At 39.8% G+C, this 24,701-nt stretch overlaps 1 protein-coding gene across 6 annotated transcripts in view; it reads left to right on the top strand.

The window, feature by feature from the left end:
• ILDR2 (immunoglobulin like domain containing receptor 2) overlaps window positions 1-24,701 on the top strand; it is an 878,816-nt gene that overhangs the window by 762,469 nt on the left and 91,646 nt on the right. For all 6 annotated transcript variants that reach the window (XR_014967628.1, XM_085621104.1, XM_085621106.1 and 3 more), the window contains 2 exons: window positions 10,512-10,682; window positions 21,032-21,148. Coding sequence is in view for 5 of the 6 variants with exons in the window: in XM_085621104.1 (XP_085477230.1) it covers window positions 10,512-10,682; window positions 21,032-21,148 (288 nt within the window). In the remaining variant the exon portion in view is untranslated. The remainder of the gene's footprint in view (window positions 1-10,511; window positions 10,683-21,031; window positions 21,149-24,701) is intronic.

The raw sequence follows: 24,701 nt of genomic DNA, 5'->3' as shown, positions 1-24,701 counted from the left end.
CAGTTAGCTTGTTGTATTGTATTTTGTTCTCATGCTCCACTGGTAACATTAGCAAACGATGTAAAGTGATTCCTTTTATGTTATATGCTGCTAACCCAGTTGGAGCAGTAACCACACAAGACAAAGTAGAATCCGTTTTTTGCTGTAGGTAGCTTCTGATGACTTTTATTAGGAAACTTTTTCCAGTTCCAGCTTGTCCACTTACATACATCCTGATTGGATGAAATGATGTGCATGAGCACTCTTTTTTTCCATGTAGAAATCCGTGATCAATTTTGTTTTTGATCTCTTCATAAATTTGTTGCTGCTCTTGATTCAGTTGTCTTTCCAAATTTTCTAAGTCTATAAATTCTTCTTGAGCTTGATTCATAGCCGTTTCCACTTCATTCATGGCTATTGATGCTTCATTTTCAACGATTGGTTGTCCTAGGGGATCTTGACTGAGTGTTCCTGAACTTTGGCTGTCCTGAGAACTGTCTCTAGCTATTTCTGCTGCAATTGTAGTTTCCTGTTCAATTTCTTCATTTAACATTTGCAGATAAGTTGAGAATGTACTGCATTGTATGTTGTCTTTGCAAGCATTAAAAGAATCTTCATAGCTTTGAAATTCTCCCAGTAGTTCATCCTCTGTACGCCATGGTTTAAACAACTGTAAAAGAGCCAAGTAGTAAAATTCCTTCTTGTCAGTAGTGTCACAACTCAGCTTCCGGTGATTTATCAAACTTCCTTTTGTTTGCTTCACCAAACATCCTTCTTCACCAACGACTTTATATTTTCCATTGTTGATGTCTTCTGCGGCTTTCCGTGAATAAATGTAGTTCTGCAGCACTTCATAGAGACACATGTTCTCCAGATGATGACTTCTCTTGGGATAATAAGTGTCCAACATGTTTGATTTCAAAATATCTGTACTTTCTGGGTCATTCTCGGCCAAATATTCAATTTCTCCTACAGATTTCAGTACCCGATTTCTCATTGCTGCAAGGCCTAAACTTGCCCAAATTATTCTTCTTGACTTCGAGTAGAGACTTGCAGAAGATAACCTATCTGAACATTCGTAGGATCCAATTTCTCGATGCGATAACATCTTCAAACTGAAACTGTACAGCTTCTTACTGACAGTCTTCTCGTGAGAAATCTCTTCCCACATTTCCTTCAATTCTGTTTTTTCTGATTTCGTAATGTAAGACGTTACATATCGAGCAACAGCAATGGAATTGTCAGCTACATACTGTATATCCATGTTAGCGTTCCACATGGATAAAATGACTGGGTTGTAGTCATTTATATTTTTTGATTCTTCTTTTCTTTTAAGGTTGTAGGTATTCTTAGGTGATTTTCTTGTGATAGTATGTCTCACAGCTGACATAAAACTGTTAACTCTTCCATTTGAAAGAACAGGTCTAGGAAATCCAAATCGACATTTAGTGTAGTATTTTTCTTTGCTCTTGTATTTCCGTCGACAGTATTTTCCACACCGATGACTTTGGAAACGTAAAACTTGCTCCTTTAACTTTTTCTCTTCTGTGCTTTTTGGTATAGCACATGTTGCATATTCTTCAATGTAAGATAACACTGCTTCATCAGTATCTGTTCCAAACTTTGGGGCATCCTTGATCCACAACAGCATATGAATATGAGGAGCACCTCTTGCCTGGTACTCTTTTCTCCAAAAGAAATCCACTACTTCTCCAAGAGGTGGATTTTTTTTATTGCAGATGAAGGACATCATAGCCTCAAATCTATGATTGAAATATCTGCAAACATTAACCGGATCCAATGAGCACAGTTCTCCTGCTGTCTTGTATTCGATGTTTTTAATGTTTGAATTTGCCTCTCGTAGAAAATCCAGTAAATCATCCCAAGCGTACTCGGCACAGCTTAGGGTAAGGAACCATGTTGGAGTTCCTAAATTCCGTAACATGCATTTTAATTCACCATGGCGTCGGTACCAATATTCATTTGTCCCACGCTGACAAGCCATCAGATTGATCAGTTGTGTTTCCAAATGATCATCTCGGTGCTGCACTTTCTCCATAAAATCCTTAGCAGACACATTTTGTAAATGTACTCCACTTTTTAAAATGTGATTTACTGCATAAGACAGTGCAGACAAGTCGCTTTCAAATAAAAGATGGAACAAATAAGGAATACTTTGTCGAAATCTGGGATCTTCAGCATATAGTCTTGTAGTCCGATACTCAGAAGCTGGAATCTGTTCTGGACGTTCATCGTATCGTCCTCCTTTTCCTTTAGAAAACAGCTGGGGAAATCATCGAGCTTCCAAGCTCTCCTCCCATACACTCACGGGAGTTCCTTTTGCTTTCTTCATCTGAAAGAGATCACTATTGTCTCCCATAACTTCTTTTGAATGAAGAGGATGTATGCTAAAATGTTCATAAATTTCTTCTTCCTTTGACTTGTCCACTTTTTCAATTTGTCCAGTTGGTGTTTCTGTGTCTTCTTGTAAATCTTCTTCTTCTTCTTCTTCTATATAAATTGATTCATACCATTTGTTATTCCTTTTCAAATACAAATTTGCTCTTTGTACTTTCCGCACATCTACCAGCTCCTGCCAAATCTTCTTATTCTTTGTAGGTACACCATTAACCAGAATAACTAATGGTTCAGTTTCCAAAGTATCCGCATCAATAGTTTCCATATTTTTTTTCAAATCCAAGGGCAAATACACCACTCTACCTTTTAAACCTCTCAGTAAATCAGAAGGAGGTAATTTACCAGTTTTGGGCTCCATACGTACTATGGTCTGGAACGGATGAACACATTGAATGAGTATAGACTCATAAGTATTTAATTCAGAAAGTTCAGCAGGAATAGCATCCAATTCTAAATTATTATGTACAGCTCTGGTCGGCATTCTATTTTCCTCTAACTTGTTGTAACAGTATTTACAAATACGCTGAACTTCACCCAATTCAAAACAATTTTCAAGAAATATATATGTGGCAAAATCCTTCCACTTATAATTATCTTCATTTTCACTCTTTCTGTACAGATCAACATACCTGGTTTGTTTTCTATAATGAGTTCTGCGGCAACAAATACAAGTAATATTTGGTCTTTCATTAGAGATTTTTTCAAATTTTGTTATGTGATCATTAAATGTCTTACTTACAAATGGTTGTACATTCTCTTCCACTTCTTCCTCATTTAGTGTGTCCTTCTCTGCACTGTTTTGTTCAGGACCAAAGTAACAAAACTGAATTTCATCAACAACCTTCTCTACATCTGATACCGTTCCTCGGAACAGAGCCCTATTCAATTCATCTAACTTTATTGCTGGACTTTTAGCAAAATACAACCGTCTCACAAACTTTCTCATTTCAGTATGATGAACAGCCAGCATCCTAAAATGATGGAAAACACTATTGCACACTTTTCTAGATAGACAAGCCAGAGAATGACCCTGCAAACCAGTATTCTCTCTCACTCTGCATGGATCCAGACTTTGAAGCACCTTAATCTTCTGTTTTATACTTTTTTTACTATATTCTCTTAGAAACTCTCGAAATTTGTCAATAGATTCCTGACGCACAGTGCAAATACTACTACAATTCCAAGTGTACACTGGGGCTTTAGGACGTCTCCCCATTGCCTCATCTGCCATCACTTGTACCTCATCTCTTGGAACCATTATCTCCTTCTCCATTATGCAACCATTTTTTACTTCGTATGAACGACCTCTGGTGTCAACTGCATGCAGCAAACTATTACTTTGAAAATAGCTTTCTTCATTAAAAAAAGGTTCACTACTTGAACTATGCATCCACTTGCCTAAAAACACTTTACAAAAGTTTGTTCTGTTCACTACTCTTTTCCTTTTGCTATGTGATTTCAGTACATTAACCATTTTGTCTAATGTACGCATCCTATTCAAAATTAATATGAATAGTTTCCTTTTTAATTCTAATGCCTTTGCTGCAATGGCTTCTATTTGTTTTTTTCTTTTATAAAACTTTGTCTTTTTCTTATATTTCTTCACATCCTTCATCAAATTAGACATAACTCTTCTCTGAAACATTTTTCTACGTATCTCTTTAAACGCTGTTTTTCTATTTATATAAATCTTTTCAGTTGCTGAAGGTATATTTGCATTAACTAAATTGTCAATTTTTTCCTCTCCTTTTTTTTTAAAAACATCCTTTCGAGTACAGACATTTTGTACATTTTTCATTCTTTTGAATATATTTTTAAGAAATTGTTTTTTGTGCTTACCAGAAGATTTTTTCTTTTTCCCAACATCAGCATCTTCTACTAACTTTGGTCCTCTAGTTGTCTTCAAATATAGGTTTTTTTTTAGCGTTTTTTGAACTCTGGATTTTGTAGGCATCTTAAATTTTGTTCACTGCTCTTCAGCAATACCTGAAAAAAACTAAAAAAAAAAATCCTTTATTTTATTTAAATATATTACTACATTTCTTTTCACAATAGTCACAAAACGAAATTTCTTTGCCAATTTGAATGCACACTTACTGCTCTTTTTTTTTGGCAAGTGAAAATCACTTTTACAGACTGACACATTATGAAACCACTTTTCAGATTTTTTAAAAAGCCCATGTCCAGACTGCTACACTCCAGCAAGGGCAACCAGCCTTAGTGATGCTGAATGTATTTGCATTACAGACTGAAACCTGAAAACCCCACTCGCTTGTAAATATTGTGCATGATTATACATGGCAAGCAGCTGGGTGTGTGCTAAGAGTCTGCTTCTGCACCAAAAAAATCGCTCCCCCTTTTTCCTACTAATGCAACTGTGAAATCACCAGAGCAAAATGCAATAAATCTCTGCCTGTAATTCCTATTTCCACACAGAGTCATGTTTTCACATTAGTCCCAAAACGAAATTTCGTTGCCAATTTGAATGCACACTTACTGCTCTTTTTTTTTGGCAAGTGAAAATCACTTTTACAGACTGACACATTATGAAACCACTTTTCAGTTTTTTTAAATGCACATGTCCAAACTGCTTTTTCAGACCACCACCATGTGTAACCTGGGTGGCTGCCTACATTCCAGCAAGGGCAACCAGCCTTAGTGATGCTGAATGTATTTGCATTACAGACTGAAACCTGAAAACCCCACTCGCTTGTAAATACTGTGCATGATTATACATGGCAAGCAGATGGGTGTGTGCTAAGAGTCTGCTTCATCCCCCAAAAAATCGCTCCCCCTTTTTCCTACTAATGCAACTGTGAAATCACCAGAAAAAAACGCAATAAATCTCTGCCTGTAATTCCTATTTCCACACAGAGTCATGTTTTCACATTAGTCCCAAAACGAAATTTCTTTGCCAATTTGAAAGCACACTTACTGCTCTTTTTTTTTGGCAAGTGAAAATCACTTTTACAGACTGACACATTATGAAACCACTTTTTTGATTTTTTTAAATGCACATGTCCAAACTGCTTTTTCAGACCACCACCATGTGTAACCTGGGTGGCTGCCTACATTCCAGCAAGGGCAACCAGCCTTAGTGATGCTGAATGTATTTGCATTACAGACTGAAACCTGAAAACCCCACTCGCTTGTAAATACTGTGCATGATTATACATGGCAAGCAGATGGGTGTGTGCTAAGAGTCTGCTTCTTCCCCCAAAAATTCGCTCCCCCTTTTTCCTACTAATGCAACTGTGAAATCACCAGAAAAAAACGCAATAAATCTCTGCCTGTAATTCCTATTTCCACACAGAGTCATGTTTTCACATTAGTCCCAAAACGAAATTTCTTTGCCAATTTAAATGCACACTTACTGCTCTTTTTTTTTGGCAAGTGAAAATCACTTTTACAGACTGACACATTATGAAACCACTTTTTTGATTTTTTTAAATGCACATGTCCAAACTGCTTTTTCAGACCACCACCATGTGTAACCTGGGTGGCTGCCTACATTCCAGCAAGGGCAACCAGCCTTAGTGATGCTGAATGTATTTGCATTACAGACTGAAACCTGAAAACCCCACTCGCTTGTAAATACTGTGCATGATTATACATGGCAAGCAGATGGGTGTGTGCTAAGAGTCTGCTTCTTCCCCCAAAAATTCGCTCCCCCTTTTTCCTAGTAATGCAACTGTGAAATCACCAGAAAAAAACGCAATAAATCTCTGCCTGTAATTCCTATTTCCACACAGAGTCATGTTTTCACATTAGTCCCAAAACGAAATTTCTTTGCCAATTTAAATGCACACTTACTGCTCTTTTTTTTTGGCAAGTGAAAATCACTTTTACAGACTGACACATTATGAAACCACTTTTTTGATTTTTTTAAATGCACATGTCCAAACTGCTTTTTCAGACCACCACCATGTGTAACCTGGGTGGCTGCCTACATTCCAGCATGGGCAACCAGCCTTAGTGATGCTGAATGTATTTGCATTACAGACTGAAACCTGAAAACCCCACTCGCTTGTAAATACTGTGCATGATTATACATGGCAAGCAGATGGGTGTGTGCTAAGAGTCTGCTTCTTCCCCCAAAAAATCGCTCCCCCTTTTTCCTACTAATGCAACTGTGAAATCACCAGATAAAAACGCAATAAATCTCTGCCTGTAATTCCTATTTCCACACAGAGTCATGTTTTCACATTAGTCCCAAAACGAAATTTCTTTGCCAATTTAAATGCACACTTACTGCTCTTTTTTTTTGGCAAGTGAAAATCACTTTTACAGACTGACACATTATGAAACCACTTTTTTGATTTTTTTAAATGCACATGTCCAAACTGCTTTTTCAGACCACCACCATGTGTAACCTGGGTGGCTGCCTACATTCCAGCAAGGGCAACCAGCCTTAGTGATGCTGAATGTATTTGCATTACAGACTGAAACCTGAAAACCCCACTCGCTTGTAAATACTGTGCATGATTATACATGGCAAGCAGATGGGTGTGTGCTAAGAGTCTGCTTCTTCCCCCAAAAAATCGCTCCCCCTTTTTCCTACTAATGCAACTGTGAAATCACCAGAAAAAAACGCAATAAATCTCTGCCTGTAATTCCTATTTCCACACAGAGTCATGTTTTCACATTAGTCCCAAAACGAAATTTCTTTGCCAATTTAAATGCACACTTACTGCTCTTTTTTTTTGGCAAGTGAAAATCACTTTTACAGACTGACACATTATGAAACCACTTTTTTGATTTTTTTAAATGCACATGTCCAAACTGCTTTTTCAGACCACCACCATGTGTAACCTGGGTGGCTGCCTACATTCCAGCAAGGGCAACCAGCCTTAGTGATGCTGAATGTATTTGCATTACTGAGTCCAACCTCAAACCCTTAAACTATTCTTTTTTTTCCAGTACACCTTAATTTATCGTGAAAACATAGTCCATATTATTTTACATGTTCCTCACATTTAAATTTCTCCCAAAAGAGAAAATGATAAACGCAACTTCAACAAAAAGAATTTCCATTTCTATTATTCATTTCTTAATTTACCATATACATCTCCTCTCAAACTCTAACCTCACCTTTAAAATTAGTTAGTTGTGAAAGAAATGTGGCACTCAAACAGCAGATTATCAGAGCCAGGATCTCTGTTCTGTTCACCTCTCTCCTCTCAGCAGAACCAGATAATGGCAAACTTTCCCTCTATTTTTCCACACATATACATGTAAGTTTCAAATCTCAGTGCTTCCCCCTTTTTTTCAAATGTAATCACACATTTCTATTGGTTGAAAACCAACCCTTTTCCAAAAGTACCCTGCCCCCAACTTGACTTCTGCCTAGTACCCTTCCCCCAACTTGACTTCTGCCTGCTACCATAGCAACAGCTCATGGAACACTGCTGTGTGGAGTTAGGTCAGAAGTTCGCCACACAATGTTTCAATTCCACAGAGCAAGAGTGCTTGACTTTTCAAACCTAACAGCAAATCCATAGTACTGTTCTTTGGTAACACATTTTTTTGTACCAATACAAAACATGCTTCTATTAATTTACACATACAGCCTAGTTTTTATTCTAGAATGGTATGAAACAGCCAATCAGTTCTTTTTCTTTTGAAAAAAATATGTATGCCTCCATTTCCAAACTGTCTTTCTTTTCATATTGCCATTCTACTGAAAGACACCTCCTGAGTGCATCCAGATCTCCTTTGAAGATGTTCACAGTGTGGATTGTAGGGCACAGCTATGTCTTCTGGAGTGAAAAGTTTGCAGAGAAAACAGATATGGTGAGAGACCTTGCTTTGCCAAATGTAGACATTAAATGGATTGGTCAGAGAGGGTTAAAGTGGCACCAATTGATGCCATTGGTGAAATCCTTCATGCAAATCCAACACCCTGACCTCATAATAGTGCACTGTGGTGGCAATGACCTAGGCACTTTGACTGGGGTAGGTCTGGAAATGCTTATGAAGGACACCTTTGCACAACTGTTTTCACTTTTCCCTAAAACTGCCTTTGTGTTTTCCAACATATGCCAAAGGCAAAAATAGAACTGGTCCAATCATTTCTGTCCGCAGATTGACAAAGCAAGAAAGCACGTCAACAAATCTGTTTCTGCTTTCCTCCGTGACTATGGTATGGGTGCCATTTACCACAACAACTTGCGTTATGACATGCAAGACATTTATAGAGGAGATGGTGTGCACTTCAATGATGAAGGGAACAGAGTCTTCCTCTTGAACCTTAGACTCTGCATCGGTACTTACTTGTAGGTACCACTAAAAAATCACTTCATAAACACAACGGCTCTTTTTAGAGCCCCCTAATATCTAAACTCTTAAATCTGAATTTCATTTATTTTTTTATTTTTTTTTTCTACCGTACGCTTACCGTAAGCTTACCGTACGCGTACCCCGTGATTTTTTTAAAACTCAATAAATGTTTTCTTTGTACTTTACAGTCCTTCTTTGACCCCCTCACAAATGTAAGGGGGTCTGTAACTCTCCTCATTGCCCCCTTTTCTTGTTTTCACTCTCTTTTTTCTGAGTGAAACACACAAAATGGCGGCCGCCGCTTCCTGGTTTCGGCCGATTCGAATGTTTACTAAGATCTAACAGCCAATCAGAATCGCGCTCGCGCACGCCACCGTACGCGTACCGTAAGCTTACCGTAAGCGTACGGTAAGCGTACCGTAAGCGGGCTCAGATATATATATTGATTTAAAGGCTATTTTCTCAGAATCTACTAAACAGATTTACACCAAACCTACAAAAGGCACTTCCTTGACATAGGGACTACCTCTCTGCCAAATTTCTAGTAATTCTGTTCAGCCGTTCGGGCTGTAGCTCGTTCTAAAGGTCCTATGGAAAAATGCATGGGAAAAACGCGTTTTGGGACCCCCCTTTTATCTCAGCCCCCGCTTGACGTATCCCCCCGAGACTTTCAGGGTAGGAGCGGAGCGTAGCGCCCCACCTATTTTGAGAAATTCGCGAGGATTCATCGACCGGCCCCAAAGTTATTCAAAATAGAATGTTGCGGATTTCCTATGGAAAAGGGGTCCTAACTATAACTACCTACTGGCGACCGCCAGTAGGTAATATATATATAATATAAAATAATATATATATATATGTGATATTTCATAACTCCAAGATGGCTATATTGGACCGCATTGCACATGGTTCCAGTTAAGTATTTTTTATATTATGTAATTATTATGTTGTGGTAGTTATGATGAAATAGCCTTTTGTTTTAAAGTGAAGCAAACGATGGGAACCAATTGGAGTTAGAATATTTAGTTTTTTTTTAACTCTCTTCAATAATGTTAATAAAACAATGGGCAGTGATAAGTGTCAGTGGATTTCGGCAACTCTGTGTCAGCACGTTTACTGCATAATTATGGATTCAAAATATTTTCCACTTCTAATGCAACATTTTCAGATTCCATCAAAAAGTCTGTTTCTATCTCAAATGGATTAAAATACCTCAAGGAAATGTGCCACATATTTTGCATTTTTTGCTTACATTATTACGTCCTCCTTGCCACATAATCTTAGTAGTCTTGCAAATGGTAATTCTCTACAAGGCGGTTTGGGGGCTCTTAATATGATGATTAAATCTGCATTTCACAAGCAATCATTAAATATTGCAAATGATGGAACTCCATTTTGGTACAATAAATACACCAAACCATGTAATGTATTTATACAAACGTGTATACTTACCTGCAAAGTAAAGATCTGAGAATTAAAGGACTTAAAACCTTTGGCGATGTAAAGACCACTGATGTATCTCATACAATGTATTGACTTCCGATGTAGTGTGTTGCTTCTGTTCTTCCATGCCTTTAATTCTTCTTTTTGTTCATTTCATTTGCATTTTTAATTAGTTTCTGTTCAGTCTGAAAGTTTATTTTCAATTATTTCTATATGTTAATCCTAACAAATAATTGGAGACCTTCTGCAAAGTCAGAAGTTAATCTGTGGGAGCAGATAATTCTGATCTTTTGTACCCTATATATGGTATTAGTGTTTTATGATCCCTGAGGCAGGGTCAGCCAAGATCTGCCAATCCATGTTCACTATACATATTTCTTTCTCTCCTATAGTATATGAAGCAGGCAAGGCTGCAAAAGCTGGATACCCTCCTGTTGTCCCCACCAACTGCCCCCCATACTACATCTCCACGGTGCCGGTGGCCCCAGTTCCGCCTCCCATGTTGATCGAGAAGCAACACGTTCCACCCATGGTGCAGAGTGATTCCATGAGTGGCCAAAACGGTAACCCTTGTCCTCCTTCTACTGTATTATATTTTTCAATATTTACATGTGAAGAATCAGTGAATTCTCATAAAATGTTTCATTTACACATGGAATACACAACCAACAAGCATTGGCAAACCCAGCAGGTCTGGCTTGTGAAACATAAATTTTTATATGTATTTATTTTTTCAAACAATTGTAATAGGGACTAAAAGTGTTAAAGCAATAGAAAAGGAAAACAAACGCTATCTAAATGGAGTGCGCATATAAAAAAGTAAGTAAAAAACATGACTGATCACAAACATAAAATAGAAAAAAGCATGAGACGAAAGCATAGGTTGACCTACCAGCCCTGCCTCTGAAGTGACTTACTTGTATGTATGTGCTGGATCACTGACAAAATATTGGAAACAAAAATATTGTGTGGACAGAATATTGTGTCACAACTATCGAGGACAAAAATATCGAGAAGGTAAGGGCAAATAGGTAATGTGGACTTACTATTCTTAACTCCACATCTATATACTTTAATACATATATATCTTTAAGTTACATATATGTGGAGTAATATATAGTAAAACTTTGCTTACCTATAGAAACTCACCGTCACAGCATTTTTGTCCTCAATATTCTTGACACAATACTTTTGTCCCACAATATTTTTGTTTACGATATTCTGTGTAACCATCACATGTGCTGATACGTATGTCATTCCGATTTATTTTTAGAAATTATGAAGCCGGTGAGACAGATAATGAGGCCTATAGATCACACCTAAAAATTGATGTTAAAAGAAGATTAACCTCTTTCTGAAGTTGTTGATTTCTGTCCTTTCTTTGACACAACTTGAGTCTTTTCAGTGATTCCAGGCACTTCTATGGTCAATAACTTTCTTTTACCGTGGGTGTGTGGTAGCTCCATCAGCTGTCACTGGGGATTGACCATGACATTAGAATCCTGGCTCCTCCAGGTTCTAGAATGAACTGATGTGAGCGGGCTGAGCTGTGGCAGATACCCGAGCTGTGGCTGAGGTGTGTAAGATTAAACGCTTCTTTATCTCTTTAACGTGTGTGGATCTTCATTTTGGGAACTGCTGCCCATTGAACACTGGCGGTGAGGATGGTATGCGCCTAGATACACTTCAACACGCTTTGGCTGGAGAAGATTAGGAGAATTAAACATTGCTGTGGAGGAATCTGGAGTTTGACATCTGGATGCTGTTGAGCCAAGCCATAGAGGCTCACTGTTGTCACATGACATTTGACTGAGAACTGATTGCTGTCATATTGTTGACCAGCGTGAGTAACATTACTATGATATTAATGCAAGCTTGGACTGGATGGGGACCGCAAGGAGGGGATGGCAGAACCTTGTCACTGAGTGAGACGAGTGGAGGAAACTGGTGTTTTCCGATTCTAAGTTAAGCGCCCAGTATTACTGAGGAAATAATAATGTCATATTGTCACTCCTAATGAGCAGATGGCATAGATTGCTAGCGCATGGAGAAGGTATCACCTTTCAGCTTTACAGTGCGAGTGATAGTGCCCGCACGTGCCTGGTCCCTTTTGGTAACTGTCTCAGCAGTGCGTTAAAGGAGCGCCATGCACTCCCTGTTGGAAACAGGGAGTGCATGTGCCTATACAATAGTTATTTTCTGAGGTAGTGAAAAGGCCGGTATATGCCTGCCATCTTTGGCTACTGTCTCTGCAGCGCGTGAAGAAGCGCTGCGCGGCTGAGAAAAAACGGGGAGCGTGCATCTAAGCAGTTCTCATTTCAGGTCTGCTAGTGGCTAGTTGGTGTATACAACAAAGTCGAGGAAGAAACGCTTGATCCGTCTGCTCTAGACTGGCACAGCTGCATCGGAAAGATGTGTTCCTCTCCCGCTCTTCACCCTTACAGGAACTTCTCTGCTCTCTCAGTAGTTCAGCTTTCCAGACATTACCACGGTTAATGTCAAGTTAAAAAACACAGAGCCACCTATGGATCGTTTATGAGAATGAAAACTACAGCTGCATTTGGTTTACTTAAAGTCATCGTGGAAAAACAGAAAACCATCGGCTCTGTGATCAGCACACTTGTGTGGATTGTAACATGTATATCAGACAATTTTGGGGAGTGTGAGTAGAGAGCGTGTGTTTTTCTTCTGGTGTTCAGGAGCGCAGAGTGTAGGGGCTCTGTTTTTTCAGAAGGTATTCAAAAAATTGTTCAGAAAACAGGGGAAGTTACATAGGATGGATATAAGCCCGGGAGGGTATGGAGGTCAAACAACAAAAATGAATTCCTGGGTAGAGTTGAATACAAGAATAGGTACACTGTCTGTAAATTCTATGTGTCTGTTAAAGGTTATAACATTCTGAGGGGGGCTGTACAGAAGGATTTAGGTACCTGTCTTAATCCTAACACCAGTCCACAAATTTTAGTTTAGAATATCACCAGATCTGAAAACAATGGGGCAGATTTATGAGCCCCTTGCGCCACTTTTGCGTCACTTTTCCCATGTTAAAAGTGAGGCAAAAGTGGCGCAAGGGGCTCATAAATCTGCCCCAATGTTTCTATTTATGAGAAGGAATTTCCTGAGGCGTTTTCAGGAAAAGCTAGGCTGCCTCAAAACATATGTGCGCAAAATAAGGTTGAAAGAAAAGGCAGTACTGGTAGCAGTCAAAGTAAGATGTCTTCCAGTGAATGTACATGATGCGGTGAGAGAGGACTTGCAGAAATTGTGGAAATTGTGGGTAATAATAGCGCCTGTTGAAGCAACTGAATGGTTTGTACCAGTAGTAGTTGCAAGAAAAACAGATAGCAAGGTTCACCTGTGCATTGACTTTGGAGCGCTCAATAAAGAGGTTGTTGTAGAAAAATTTCTGTTGCCTAATATAACAGAGATACTTACAGCTGTAGCGGGAACTACATTTTTCTCAACCCTGGACTTAATTTCAACATACTACCGAATTTGACTGCTTTCAGATTCTCAGGAGCTAACAGCTTTTATCACACTGATGGGGCCTACAAATGTAAACGTATGCCATTTGGTCTTGTTTCAGCTGCGTCAGTATTTCTGTGAGCAATATCATCTCTACTTTCTGGGATCGCTGGGGTATTCTTCTGCCAAGATGATGTTTTGATATTTGGTAATTCGAAGTCACAACATGATGAGAGGTTAAGGCAGGTCTTAAAGATATTTAAAGAGTGCATTCTAACTGTGCAAAGGGAAAAATATAGGCTACAGTGTACAGAAATAAATTGTCTGGGCTATAAAAATACTTCTCAAGGGATACAACCCAGAGCAGAGCTCATCAACACTATACTGAAGTTAATGGCGCCAAAAAACAAGGATGAGTCACAATCCTTTTTAGGGATGATTGAATTTTACAGTAAATTCATTAGTAGTTTTGCGACTCGTACATTCCATATGATAAAATTGCTGGAGAAAAAAAAAAGATTCAAGTGGGCTGAGGATTGTGAGGTAGATTTTGAGGATATGGAAAGGAGTGTGGCTGATGCTCCGAAATTGAAGTTGTTCACACCAGAGAAAAAAGTAATTTTAACAACTGATGCCAGTACAAAAGGATTAGGAGCAGTAATGTTGTAGGAACAGGATCAGGGAGAAGTGACTATTGCGTTTACCTCCTGGGCATTGAGACAGGCTGGAGCTAAATATTCTGCAATAGAAAAAGGGGCACTGGCTGTGTACTGGGCGCATAACAAGTTTAAAAATGTCATTTGGAGAACTGCTTTCAAGCTGAGAACTGATCACCAGTCTCTTAGGAAGGTGTTCACAGAAAAAGGGTTGAGAAGAAATTTTGAGCAGGATTAAGAGATTGGTTGTTAATCTCCAGGAGTTTACATTTGATGGTGACTATATTCCAGGGGTTTATGCAGCTGATAGTCTGTCACGTTTAGTTAATGACACCAAAGAAGGAATTGAGACTGGTGGTGACAGCAATGAGGAAACTGATTTACCTAAGGAAGATGTGTGTGAGATCAGTAAGGATATTATTGCGAAAATAAATTGGAAACAGGAGTTAGATGCTGATCCTGGTTTAAGTAAAGTGCAAAACATGTTAATTGAGGGATTAAATAACAAAGAAAAAGATGATGAGCTGATAAGACCATTTTGGATGGTCAGAGGAAAATTGCCAGAGATGGGTGGATGTCTGTTTAGGATTACAAGATTGATACCTCTAGAAACACTTAGAAGGAAATTGATTGACCTAGTCCATGAGGGTCATTTTGAAATCATAAATACCAAACAAAAACTAAGGTTGGATTATTGGTGGCCTGGAAGGGATGTTGTGATAGAAAGGGTGGTAAGGGATTGTGTGTCTTGTTCTACTAGTGACAAGGTGTTAAATTCCCTGCCAGTAGGAACTTGGGTGGATGTATCAATAGAAATCATTGGTCCTTTAATTGAAGAAAGAAGTTCACTGGATATCTTGGTGTTGGTGGGCTTGTTTTCAAGATGGCCAGAAATTACATTTGTCTCAGATAGCAGTTCAAATGCCATAGTTGCGTTTCTGGTGGAAGTTTTTATACGTGAAGGGGCCCCTAATACCCTGTGAATGGCAATTAAGTGCCATTTTGCTCCAAGGAAATAAAGAAATGTTTGGAATGCTACGGCATTACACACAAGCTTTGCACCCTTTATTACCTAGAAACCAAAGGGGTGATAGAAAGATGTAATAAAACACCTAAAAAATTAATTCAGCTAGCAAAATCCAATGGGTTGTGTTGGAAAGTAGAGGTACTAAGGCGTTTAGAAGCATTTCGCCTTACTTGTCAATAGTCCACAAGCATGACTCCGTAGTTAGTTTCTAAAAGGCAAGAAGCTCAATTCCAGATTAGTACAGGGGTGGATGAGCTGGCATAAAGATTGGGCGAATGTAAATGTAAATCAACAGTAGAGAACAAAAGAATTAGAGTTACAAGCAGCCCACAAAGAACGATATGACCTAACACATAAAAACAGGTTGGTAGTCTTTAAACTGGGTGATTGGGCCAGAGTAAAAGCTCCCACTGGCAACAAGAGTTAGTCAAAGTTTACCAAACCTATGAAGATTATTAAGCTTTTTCGCAATCTGTCAAGACTCAAGATGGTAGGATTTTGAATTTAGGAAGAGTGGCGAGAAACATTTGGTGAAGTCAGTGTAAAGAAAGGGTGAAAATAAATGAAAATATATCAGGTGAAAACCACATAGTCAGAAACAACCAGCTGTCCAATAGGAACAAGATTAAATGATATGTTATATCAAGTGAACATATGACCCGCCCTCCAAGCTTCTTGAAAGATTATCTGGTCTGATAAGTATGGAAAATGTGAAGATCTAACACCAACATTAACTCAGTGGTTCTCTTATTGAGTGTAAGTCACTTCAACTCTCTTTTTTGAGGACTCATTTTCCTGTGATCTGTTAGAACATTTTCTATATTTGTTTTATCCTTTGGGGTGCCCTCTTCGTTTTTGTTTCATTACATGAGCTCTTTTTCTTTAGGGTTTGAACTTTAGTATCTGATTAACCAGTATGTGTTGTTCTTCCATAGTATTGTATATGTTATGTTATGTTAATAACTTTTATAAAGCGCGGCGATTACCCGAGGGTGTCCTGGCGCTAACATAACTAACCTGAGGGAGCAAGGAGGAACTAAACTTATTCAGCAAAAAGCCAGGTCTCACTTTGTTCTGTTTGTGAAATTGTATAAAACAGGGAGCTGTGTGGTAGCTCCATCAGCTGTCACTGGGGATTGAGTCATGACATTAGAACCCTGGCTCCTCCAGATTTTAGAATGAACTGATGTGAGCGGGCTGAGCTGTGACAGATACCAGAGCTGTGGCTGAGCTGTCAAAATGAGTCACCACGTCATCCCTTCAACCTGTGTGGATCTTCATTTTGGGAACTGCTGCCCATGGAACAGCGTGCCCTCTGACCTTGGATGCTACTGCACTGCACTGTGGGTGGCAAATGTTCCTCTTTGTGTCTTGGCTCTCCAAAGAGCTGTGAGACAACCAGTCAAGCTTTTACAAGAAGTGATGGAGTGTGGAACAAAATCCATCACAAAGGAATAACTCTCAGCATAGTCATTGTTTAATCAGTTATATCTTTAAAAGAGCATCCATAGAAGTGTAATGTAAAACTATAAAATAAAATGGGAACTAAGAAACGAGGCCCTGGAGTCTTCTGGGGCTTAAATAGGATCAGCACTTATTTTAGTGCCTTTAAGTATAGCTTAAAATGCTATGCGTGACAATAAAACTGGTTCACCAAACTTCAGCAGGCCCTAGAAGGTATTGAGTATCAGTTTGTCCTAAGAGTAATGGTACTGCATGACTTGAGGTCCCCTTTGTGCTAGCTTCTCAGTGGACCAGGGTGAAACAGTGTTCAACTCAGACTGATCCCAGAGAGCTGAGAAATAGACACTAATCTCATAAAACCCCAAAAGACATCACGAAAAATTGAATTGGAATTCTCAACCCGCATAAAGAGGCCCCAAAGTGAAAAGCACAGCAGGCTTTGAGGGACTCACATATCTTGAAAAATGTTCAAGTCACAGGTGCACTCATAGTACGTGGGACAAATAACTTGTGAGTGCCTTTTCAATAAGATATATGTTTAAAGAGAATATTTCTCCCCTGAGGGATTAATTAAGGTTTCTTTCAGGCACATAAATTAGCTGTTGTTGTTAGATCAATTCCGCCGCATCAATTTTTGTTCCTTGCTGTTCATATTGCCCAGCTGCGTGTGGAGTATTGGGGCAAACCCCCTTTTTTATTGAAACAGTAATTCACACCTACCTGCAAAGATTCCCAGAAGGAAAACTGTAGAAAGTCTAAAGGGGAATTGAGAGGGTCTTTCCTGATGTGTTCTCCACCTAGGACGAAGACTCGAGTGTGGGTGGGTGGTGACGCCATCTCTGAACCAGCAGTGAGGATGGGGAAGAAGTTCACCAGGGTGTCTGTGAAAAGACTGGAGACGTCAATCACCCCAGAAAAGGAGCCCACTTAGAACCTTTTATTGATAGTGAAGGCAGACATGCTCTGAAGCTGGTGTAATAGCATTGTTTGTGGTTTACAAATACTAAAGCGGCCATCAGAGCAGGGTGTTAAACCTGCAGTTGTCAAGATGGATGGGCTTGAGAAAACATTGTTGACATCAGTTTGCGTTCAAGCATAGTTTACAATATTCCGGCCGTGTGTTGTCACAACCATTCCTCGGATGAAGGCGCAGCTTGAGCGACATGAGAATGCAGCCATGGCTATCAACATCTGCATTGCATTGTAGCTTCTATACAGCACTTCATACCCTGTTGTATGGTGGCAAAGTGCATTATCGAATCAATAGCACGCTACTTCATGGAGGAGTGCGTGGTTGGAGTCGTTGGAGTTGTAAACTATCGCCCACTTACTATTCTTCTGTTATTGCTCAAAACAGTAGAAATTTTTTTTTCTCTAATTCTGGAAAAAACCAAAGCGCTTGATCCTTGATAACTAGGTTTTCACCTGGCGTGCATATCAACTCTACGCCTGCCATTAGAACAGTGAGCCACCTCTTCCATGAACCCAGAAAAGGCGAAGAGTAACCGAAGGATACGTTTACTTTGAGTATCTTTGTATATAAGTAAATATGCCTGAATTAAAGAAACACTATAACATTAAAACAAGTTTAAAAACAAAAAAGAAGCAGCATTAAAAGATAGAATGCACAATGAATGACTGTAATAGGCGTACCACCTCAAATAGAGAAGAGATTGCAATGTGGCTTTGCAGCAGCCGGGGAGCTTCACAGCCCCTGAGCGTACCGCGCAGCAGCAGATGGTCGCTGAGTCCATCTCGATGCTCTGCTGAAGGAATCGCACTCTGAAAACAACGGCCTCCATTCCTAGCGCTCCGTGGGGGAGGGTGTTGTTTATGGATGTAATGAAGATAGGTATATTGGAGAACAGGTAAGCATCATTTCCTCATTAATATTTCATTAATATTCATAAGCACTGAATAGAATAGCAAACTCATCCTTTCCCAGAAGAAATGGGACAGCATCAGGAATAGAAGTTGGAGAATTTAGACAGAGTGAGTAAGGGACATCTGAAACATGTCTTACGTTGGCATCCGGGGATGTGATAGCTCGCGTAAAGGTCAAGAACTGAAAACCCCAGTCAATGTTTCTTCACTCTACATCTGTAGAGCTACTCATAAAGTGGGGATGTCTTGGGGTCTGCTGCTTGGGTGTTGCTATGATGTCTTACTGCAAATAAAGAGCCATTAATACTTTAGTAATGTTTGGAGCAAACTGAGTCCTCTCAGTCATTGTTAGCTTGGTTGCTGCCATTGTCATATTTTATTTAACGCCCCCACTTTGGGCGTCTTGGTGGCTGTACAATTTAATCAACTGTCCTCATTAAATTTCTACTATAAATCCTAGAAAGAAACGTACCCTCTGCAGAAAATTAGACCGAGACAAAACGGACAGACAGTGAAAGAGAAGCATCTGGCGGTAAAGCCTCAGTGTAGGCAGACGCAGACGAAAATGGCGCATATACAAATGGATTTGACCCTAGAGGACCGCCGTATTAAGTTTTTGAGAACTTCGAGTGTTATTATCAGCAACTCTACTAACGCATGTGAAGTCCACCAGGAGCGATGTTTCAAGGGGCTGTTGAAGTAGGTCACATAAGTTACTAGGATTGAGTAGAATGACCAACCTGGCAGGAAAGACGCAGGTGGACAGTAGGAGGATAAGCCTCAATAACAGGGTGAAATTGTTTTTCTAACTGAAAAAAGCACCCAATCTTTGTACAATAAATCATGGGGTGCAGTCAGGATTCATTTACATTTTTCTACTTGCAAGAAAGACTAAGGGATCCATCATCGCACCTGAAGCGTCAATAAATCCAACTACCCAGATTACAACTGAACTCATGTTTGTATGGAATAGGGAATAATGTTTGGAATTTAGTGTTACCACACCAATTTCCTCACATCATTCCATAATTCCAGGCCTTTTTCCTGGGTCTAATTGTTCCAGGCTTGATTTGGACAATTTGTCCCTGGAAATAGTGTAGTCTCACCACATGCAGTAATTCTGCAGGACTTACAATATCGACTTAAGCGAAGAGTCAGGTTTCCTTCCTCTTTTCAATCAAAATGGTGTTAAGAGGGTCCTCAGAATGAGGGTCCATGTGAGGGGGACTTTAAATTAAAAATCAGGAACTCTGAATAGGACATCCAGTTGGACGGCTCCCCGTAGGGGGAGTTAGGTGGTCACAGGATCCACCGTGTCTTTCCTGGAGACGGGGGAAAGCAGGACTGCGCTCCTGAGCTGGGTGGTCGCAGCAGAGGCCACTGCTGAGAAGGTGGCCTGGGTGCACCACCTCAAGAAATCCGCTGTCCTAGGTGCATCACAGATCTGGGCTGCTGACGTGTTGGGGCCTGGACTAGTCTTCACTTAGGGCATCAGCAGGGATTAGAGAGTAAGAAGAGACCACTTGGTAATAGAGCCCTGAAAGTATCTCCAGCATGTGACTCCATATGCCTCTGAATGAGAGAGAATACAGTGTGCTTAGGCAGGAGGGCTGCTCTTTGTGTTTAAACCTATTTTCATTTTCGAGTATTTTAATATATGTGCATTTAATTCTATTAAATGTTGAAAATAGAAAGCAACATTGCCTTTACACAAGCGTTACTTTCTACGATAGAATAGATTTATTTCTCACTCAAAAACATCGCAGACTTGTGAAGATATTCGGTGTATATGAATTTAATTAAGATACCCATGCAGGAGAACTGGTGTTGCAGGTAATTAAATATTCTCTTTATCCTGTTCCTTTCCCCATGAATCAGAACACGTATCTCCACCGGGGCCCATGGTACCCCTACAAAGGTTTGCAGGCTTGCTCCCGAGTGCCCAGAAATCTGCAAATCTACACTATACCAGCAACGCCATCCGTTGCAGCATGGCAAGGACTGCCAAGGGCTTGGACAGGCGTCGGTCAATGCCTACCAATATTGAATAAACCTCTCACAAAGCGAAACAGATAGATTCTTTTCAAGGTTTGTGTCGTAAAGGGAGGAACAATGAATACAAATAAATGTTTCAACATTGGTGGTTCCAACAGTTGGAAACCCATATGCTGATGTTTAATAACTTTTCACATACATGCCATGTGTTGGTGACTCACGCTAAGTGTATATCTCAGTCTTGGAATCTCATAGATTTAATTGAATCTAAACACAAGCATCCTATCTGTCGGATGTGTTAGGTAGAAGGTCTGTGCAGGCAACAGATGATGTGTTGATTCTGTGCATCTGTCTAGAGCCTCCTGCTGGTCACTCTCTCTTTAATGGGCTATCTTCTGCTTGCTCCTCATGACTCTTCTAGCCGTGCGCAAAGGGTACCGGATCCAGGCGGACAAGGAGCGGGATTCGATGAAGGTGATGTACTATGTGGAGAAGGAGCTGGCCCAGTTTGACCCAACCAGGAAGATGAGAGAGAAATGTAAGTTCCACCTTTGTCAGATCTCTGTGCTTGAGGGAAGCCAAGGCCTGGAGCACCTGGCAGAGCTCTGCCTGCAAGCCTGGGGAAAGGATGCTGATGTTACTCCAGTCGTCTGCTACTCAGTCTTTACTAAGGGAATCGCCTCCTGGCCCGGCTCATATGGGGGAGATCCTGGAGAGGGTCTGGCTGCAGGATTCTGGTGCTGGGGGGGGGGGGGGGGGGTCCATGAAGATAACAGGAGCTGCCAAATGATAGACACGTTTTGAGAGGGGTAGACGGTAACAGAGGTGGAATCTACCGGTTTATGGGCTTCAAGGTAATCTGTTTAGATCAGGTATATTTACCAGATATAACACACAAAAGGAGAAATATATCCAATTGACAGTGAACTTGTGAGCATTGTTAAATAAAGCAGGACTCTGCAGCAGATTCCAGTAGGAATGAGCAACTTACAGACAAACACAAGAAACATACATAAAACTTCTAATCAAATTTGTTTTTTCTATTGCAAATTACTTTGACAATGTGAATTTGCATTTAGCACTGAGCAGTGACTGTTGGAGAACTTTCAAACTGGTGCGACATTAAGCTTATCCACAAATTCCTTCAAACATGCGAATTCTACTTCTCATAGAAGACATGTTGGAGTATGACGCCTAAATATGCATTTTATCATAGAAATCGCCTCCATAAAGGCCACAGGTATGACATTCAGGTGTGCAGGGGACTCATGCAACGCTCCTGTAGGTAGTGATGAGTCTTGGAGAAACATTATAGAAAGAGCGTGCCTGGGGAAATGAGGTGCGAATAGCAGCACTAACTGACCTTAATTAGCACGCAAATATGTTTAATTAATTTGAAAACTCATAAATTTTGTCTTTAAAACAGTAGAGCTTTAGTTATATCTCCCCATCCCAAATAGCCCATTTTCGTTTTTAGTAAAGCTTCTTTTTTTCCGAATATACTCTTTAAACTCCAAACACCAGTTTACAATGATCTCTTATTACACTGTTGTCCCCAAGTGCGAGCTTGCCAGATTCTGACAATGCACTATTTCTGATTCCAAGTGTCAGCCATCTAATTTTAGCCAATAAACCTGGCTTGTCCCCAGTAATCAGTTTCTCATTTTTGTTAAATACATTGTTGTTACCAAACCCGTTTTCCGTTGTCTCAACGTACCTTGTTGCCCTAAATCCTAGATTATCGTATTTTAAATATGAACACAGCTTATTGCATGCATATGTATATTCCTGTCTGGGTGGAGGTGCATTATTTTCAAGGTTTGTCTAAGGAGAAGAGTTGTTGTTCCACTCCTCTGAGTTTGTTGCGGGTGATGTGCATCTGAAGGTGTGCGCTGCACGCTTTCACGCTGGTTTTTCCGGGTGCAATCCGTCTTGAACTACATTTTTATGGGGAAAAAACTATTATGCATGTAAGATGTGTTTTTACAGGCTTGGCAAAATGCTAGTATGCCCTGTTGCTAGTTTTCATCTTGCTTATACAATCTGTTTATTTGTTATACTCTGCAATTTTGCTCACGGATTCTTGCATTATATCCTTTCATCCCACTGGTATAGGTGACCTGGTATGGGTGACACTGGCAGTGTTTCATGGAACTGCACATGATACTTTTGCTGGTGCGTGTGGTGTGTGTTTCTGTCTTGGCTGTATTTGTTGCTGTGTTTTATTGCCTGGGATGGGTGGAGAAAGTGATGATATGTTTACCCCATTGCTTGAGTTGGTGTCAACTTTTTCTGTGTGGAGATGGTACATGCCTCATTGGGTCGGGTACCCATTTCTTTATGTGTGATGGGTGAGAGCCTCACTTGGTGGGATGCTATATGCTGTGATATATGTGGAGGGAGTGAACTCTTCAAACAGTGGGGGAGATACCAACTTCTGTGCGCACTATTTCTGTGTGTGCACGCGTGCGGGGAGGGTGGACAGATCAACTTTTGTGAGCATGGAGTTTGCTAAATCCAGAGGGGTGCCTGTGTGTGTGTGTGTGTGTGTATCTGTGTATGCCAAGGCATTCATATTTTAGAATATCAATACAAGTACAATGGTCAGATTTCCATTTTTACATTACAATCAATAATATACAGGTACAACACATTAATTGTCCTTAATCGTGTGTACAATTATCATAGGAGATTTCCAAGTGTACAATAATGATAGACTTCTTCATCTTTTCTTGAAAATAGTGCCCGATGCATTTCGGGTTAATAAATCCCTTCGTCAGGGGAAAACCTTTGTCCAACATTGGTCTTCATATGTGAAGGACACCACGCATTTTCTACAAAAACTCACCTCCATCAATAACATGGACCTTACAGATATCATTTTGTGCACCATAGATGTCACCGCTCTATATACATCCATACCTCACCAAGCTGGCCTTGAAGCGGTAGAGTGGGCATTACTAAATACACCTGATATTGACATTGAAAGACTCTTCATCATGAAACTCCTGCATTTTTGTCTCAACCACAGTTATTTTGAATAGGAGGGATGTTTTTATGCCCAACTAACCGGCACCTCAATGGGTTTTTCCGGAGCCCCAGCTTATGCCAACACCTTTATGGCCCTTTTTGAATCAGAAAACATCATGATGAATTCCAACTGGTGGTCTCATATTCTAATGTATTGTAGATACATCGATGACATTTTCATACTCTGGACAGATACTAGCACTCATTTAAGAACCATGATTGATGAACTCAATACAATTGACCCAAGGATTCAATTTACTTATAATATTCAACATCAAAATATCCAGTTCCTGGATGTTCTCATCACTAAGTCTCCAGATAATTGCAGCTTTGAAACTTCTGTTTTCCAGAAACCCACAGACCGCAACAGCACATTGATCTATAACAGTTTCCATCCTAAGAGTCTACTAAGGAATCTTCCGTACTCTCAACTACTCAGAGTTCGACGCATATGTTCTAATCCCGATATTACCAAAATTAAAGAAAAAGAATTTATACAACGCTTTAAAGATCGTGGTTATCCTGACAATGTCCTTCAAGACTGCTTGAGACGAGCACAACAACTCAGCCGACAGGAGTTATCACATCAATCAACTAAACAACCAACAGACCGTTTAGTGTTTGTCTCTAAATTCACAATAGCATCAAAATTGATCCAAAAAACTATTAATTCCCGATGGGAAATGCTTGAACATGAAAATGACTTCAATGGCATATTTGCCACTAAACCCTTGTATGCATATACATGTGGGAATAACTTGTAAGCGTTGCTATCTTCTCCTTCTCTAATCTCGACCACCGTAAAGTATAAAGGCACCATGAAATGCAACAATTGCATTCATTGCAATAATGTGATTAGCGGCGATGTCCTTACCCATCCATCATCTGGTAAACAAATCAACCTTAAACATTCAAGTGACTGTAACTCCATGAATATCATTTATTGCATCAAATGCCCCTGCGGAAAAGCCTACATTGGGAAAACCGAAAGAAAAATCAAAATCAGAATAACAGAACACAAAAGCAAGATTAGGAACCACAGCTCCACTTCTTCTCTTGCA

The sequence above is a fragment of the Triturus cristatus genome, chromosome 8 (genome assembly GCF_964204655.1).
Source record: "Triturus cristatus chromosome 8, aTriCri1.1, whole genome shotgun sequence".
Taxonomy (NCBI): domain Eukaryota; kingdom Metazoa; phylum Chordata; class Amphibia; order Caudata; family Salamandridae; genus Triturus; species Triturus cristatus.
This window is presented reverse-complemented; position numbering and strand designations above follow the sequence as displayed.